Source organism: Papaver somniferum, chromosome 6 (genome assembly GCF_003573695.1).
Source record: "Papaver somniferum cultivar HN1 chromosome 6, ASM357369v1, whole genome shotgun sequence".
NCBI classification, from domain to species: Eukaryota; Viridiplantae; Streptophyta; class Magnoliopsida; order Ranunculales; family Papaveraceae; genus Papaver; species Papaver somniferum.
This window is the reverse complement of record NC_039363.1, coordinates 6,449,953-6,454,501: the sequence shown is the minus strand read 5'-3', so window position 1 is coordinate 6,454,501 and position 4,549 is coordinate 6,449,953. Positions and strand designations below refer to the sequence as shown.

The 4,549-nt window shown below is 34.6% G+C and overlaps 1 protein-coding gene across 1 annotated transcript; it reads right to left on the bottom strand.

Annotated features, from left to right (window-relative positions):
• Nucleotides 1-1,038: 1,038 nt before the first annotated feature.
• Nucleotides 1,039-2,880, bottom strand: LOC113286807 (7-deoxyloganetin glucosyltransferase-like). The gene is made up of 2 exons (XM_026535423.1): nt 2,200-2,880; nt 1,039-2,110 (listed from the first exon to the last, which is right to left on the bottom strand). The coding sequence occupies exons 1-2, from the start codon at nt 2,696-2,698 to the stop codon at nt 1,173-1,175; spliced, it is 1,437 nt and encodes a 478-aa protein (XP_026391208.1). The 5' UTR covers nt 2,699-2,880; the 3' UTR covers nt 1,039-1,172.
• Between the last annotated feature and the right edge of the window lie 1,669 nt (nt 2,881-4,549).

The following is a 4,549-nucleotide window of genomic DNA, read 5'->3' as shown; positions in this document are numbered from 1 at the left end:
ATATTATGGTGATATGTATCACTCCCCCGTAGTCAATACTCCATCTCACATGGAAACCACTCCCCCTTACACAATGATCCAAAAACCATATGTATTTGTAGTGTGAACTACATATTAATTCTCCCCCTTTTTGTCAATAAAATTGGCAAAGGTACAAGAACGGGATCATAATGAAATTTCCGTAAGAGACATTTCATGACTCAAATAAAAAATACATACCATCATGAAGCTAATAGCATTCATCAAGGAGTTTTAAAAGATACAAGATAACCCCTTTAAAATTCCAAAGCCGCACACCCCTCAAGATATGACCATTAAGCACAAGTTCAAAAGAACTCTCACCCGTTTGATGTCATTCCCAAAAATCATGAGAATGATTTTCTATATCCAAAATCTCAATCAAATTAATCACAAGTAAACCCATGATTAACTTAATCGGAATATGTAATCAAATTAAACACAAAAGTGATCAACTTAATTGATTGTGCTCGACATAAGAGAATTTATGGAGCATACGACTAACATACCCATCAAAAAATGAATAGCATAATCGTTCATATACTCAACATATTAGGAATCTTACGGCGTATGAAAATACTCAACTAGATTAATTATAAAAGAAGCCATAATTAATCTAATTGGAATACACAATCAAACTAATTACAAAAATAATCAATTTTGCTCGACATAAAAAAATTTACGGGGCAATGACTAAATAACCGAAAAAGATGATTAATTTTAATATATTATCCCTTTAATAAAAAAAAATAGTAGTGCGGAAAAACCAGATGTTTAATTTAACATGGCATAAAGGACAAACAAAAGGATCCTGACCTTTGCCAAACGCAATAGAGTAAAATAGGGTGGACCTCTCATTTTCCCAGTGTTACCTCATTTTTGGACTTCATAATGATTTATGTAATGTCCATGTCTCATTGGTTGTCCCTACCATGTAGACCTAGTACCTAGATTATCTAACCGGTGGTGCAAGTAAATAGACTGTCGCCCACCCCCTAGAGTAGGCAGGCAAGTCAATGAATTACAGGAAGCAAGATAGTTTTATTTCACATTAATAGAGATGATTATTACATTAGAATAACAAAGAAAAAGGAGTACAAATTTAATTATTTCAATCAATAACAATGCTAAAATGAATTAGCACATCCAGACTCCTAAAAATTAAGAATCTGACTAACCAGTTTGTCTAAATTGACAAAAGAAGACCCATTTAGTGAACTAATTGCATCTTCAGCACTGGATTTCCATTCCATTACTCTCTTTTTCAACTCCTTACCCTTTTCACCGTCCATCAATTCTCTAACTAGCTTCTCAACTTCATTTCTTTTCACGTTGTTATCAATCTCCATTCCGATACCCCAATCAACACAGGAGTACTTGCAGTTCGTCTGTTGTTCGGCAAAAAATGGCCAACAGATTATAGGAACACCACCAATCACAGTATCTAGAATTGAATTCCAACCACTGTGAGTTAAGAAGCCACCAATTGATGGATGTTTTAGCACATGTTCTTGTGGACACCAACTTGCTATCATACTTCTATCTTTGGTCTCAGTTGTAAACTCCGGTGGTAATATGGCCGAATCTCCTCGGACTAAATCCGGTCGAATTATCCACAAGAACGTATGCTTGCTGTTAGCTAACCCGAAAGCGAATTCAATCATTTGCTGAGCAGTCATGACAGTGATGCTTCCAAAGTTAACGTAAACAACCGAATTGGGTTCTTTAGTGTCAAGCCATTTTATGCATTCAGTCTCCTCTGCCCACAAATTTGATCCAAGAGATTGAACTTCACTTTCTTGAGGTACTAGATTGAGGAGAAGTGATGATAGAGGACCGATACTATAAACTGGTGGTAAAATAGATTTCATTCCATCTAAAACGTCGCATTCGAACGCATCAAATGTGTTAAGAACAATCGCGGATGCTCTTTTAGATCTTTGTGCTTCGCTTGTTAAGAAGTTAAGCATGATGTCGTCCGGGTCTGTTGTTCGAACAAAACTTGGCAAATCTGTAAGTCGCAGTTCTTTCATTCCTGGGATCCAGTCGATCTTCGTCTCGTCAAGATAACCATTTGTAAGTTGACTTTCCTCTGCACACAAAGAAAAAGTTGACAAAATGATTTAGTTCTTGGATCTTAACGATTAGCAATTAAATGTTAAATATATAATTTGTACTTACCTTTTAAGGGAGTAACGCCTCTTTCAATGAGATCTTTGTAATGAAAATAAGCCATGAAACCACAACTACTAGGTGTCCAGAGCAATATTTCCGGGATGTTGAGTTGTTCAGCAGCATCAAGAGTGAAACCCATACAACCATCAGCAATAATACACTTAACCTGAGACGAGGACGAACCATTGAGTTTTTCGAGGAGGTTGCGGAACGGGACTAAGCAAGTTTTGCTAGTGGAGTCGCACAAGGCAGTGATATCTTGAGTAGCGTTGATATTATCAGTTGCTGGAAGACCATCTGGAATGGTTTCGAACTTGAAATCCGATAAACCGTTAAGTGCATCGGGATCTTGTGAATTAAGCAAACGTTGATGATTGTATTCTGTGTTGACAAAAGTTATGTAAAAACCTTTGTGATGAAGAAGTTTTGCTAGTTTTAGCATAGGATTTACATGACCTTGTGCTGGGTATGGTATGCAAACAACATGAGGCTTAAGATCACTCATCTCTTTCTATCTAGAATGATTATCAATTCTCACTCTTAGATCTCTCAATTTCCTAGCTTCAGATTTCTAGACCAAGCTATGTTTTTATAAGTGAAGAAGCGAGTGCAAGACTGTACTATCTCATTAAATTAGTGAGAACTGTGTACTGGATCTGGATGGAAAGAACGGTTATTTAGGTAAATATTTCCTTGCATTTGGGAGTGTGTTATTGGTGGCAATAGTGGAGTTGTTGGTTGGTCTTCTTTCCCCATCGTTGTGGGGAGTGTGTTATCGGTGGGCAATTTGAGAAAAAATTGGTGGTCAATGGATGGTTGCATAGTTACTGTTAGGCAACAAAATGTTTTTAATATTTTTCTTTTCACTGTATTTTTGATACCCGGCCTAATTGGGGTATATCATAATTTAAATGGACCTAGAACTTTGGCTAAGGGGTGACTAAAAAGAGTAAAGTTACGAAATTGCCCTTGTCAATTCTAATTAAATTAACCCTTTTGTAAAGTCAATTTCATTTATTCTTTTACTTCTCCTTCTCCATCAATCTAGTGATTAATTCTATTCAAATTCAAATTCAAATTCAAATGAAAAAGATTTATCGATTAGAGTTTTTCTATTATTGATTAATATTTGCAAACCCTATCTAGGATTGTAGTTTGTTGTTTGAATAGCGTATTAGGTCGAAAAATCAAAATTATTGAATTTCATTTGTGGGTCGGCAAAGTACCTATTTATCGACCCTGCCGACTAGTAATACTCGTGATGACTTTTCAATTCTGAAAGTAACACTTTACAGGGTCGTCGCGGTATTCAACCTTATACTTTGTCGACTATAATTTAGTCGGCAGGTTATGAAATTAATACCCTGCCGATTAATCATGCATTTGTAAACACCTTTCTTTGTATGTCAAATATCCTATAGTCGGCATTATGATTTATTATTATCATGCCGGCTATGATTTCACATTTTTATCAAAAGTCGGTAGGGTATTTTTTGTCGACTTTGCCGACTGGTATCTCTGTATGTCAAAATCATACAGCCGGCAGGGTATTTTTTGTCGACCTTGCCCACTATTATCTTTATATGTCAAAAATCACATAATCAGCAGGATATATTTTTGTCAATCTTGCCGACTTTTCATACTTTTAGAATTGATAGTGTTGATTCTTTCTTTAATTTTGAATATGAAATCACTCAGCAACTTTGCAATCCTCTTTATAGAAGTGTTTGGCTAGTGTGGTTTCATTTCTGTTGCAAAAAATATTCTCAAAACAAAAAAAAAATCATCAAAAATCTTCCCACATAAGTTCAATCAAAAACAAAATTGCATAACTTAAATTCATAATTTCAGAAGTTTTAATCTACTCAATTAATTAATCTAAATTCAATTAATTAACCTAATTTGATTTTTAAATGTTAATTAAACAAGGATATATTAGCCATTTAGAAAATAAATAGTTAAGATGTCATGTTTTACTTCAAAATTACTTAGACTTTGTCTCATTAGATATAGTCCAATTAATCTGGATGTACCCCAATCTCGTTAAATTTTGAAAAATCCATTGTATATAGTATAATGATAAAGTTATGGTGACTATAGTTCCAAACTCGCCAATCTCAAATTTATTACTAACAAAAAAGAATTCTTTATAAAAGATTTACCTATAGCTCTAATGCATTCATGGGAAATTATATGTTTTCACATGTAGTGTCCGAAAAAAAAATTGAAAAAAAGAAGTATTTTAAAGGCCAAGATTTTGCTTTGAAAGGCTTTGTACTTGGTTGTCACTCTCCCATGTGCATCATGCATGTGGTGAGTATAATAATAATTCTGACATGGCTCCAAATTCCCGGAT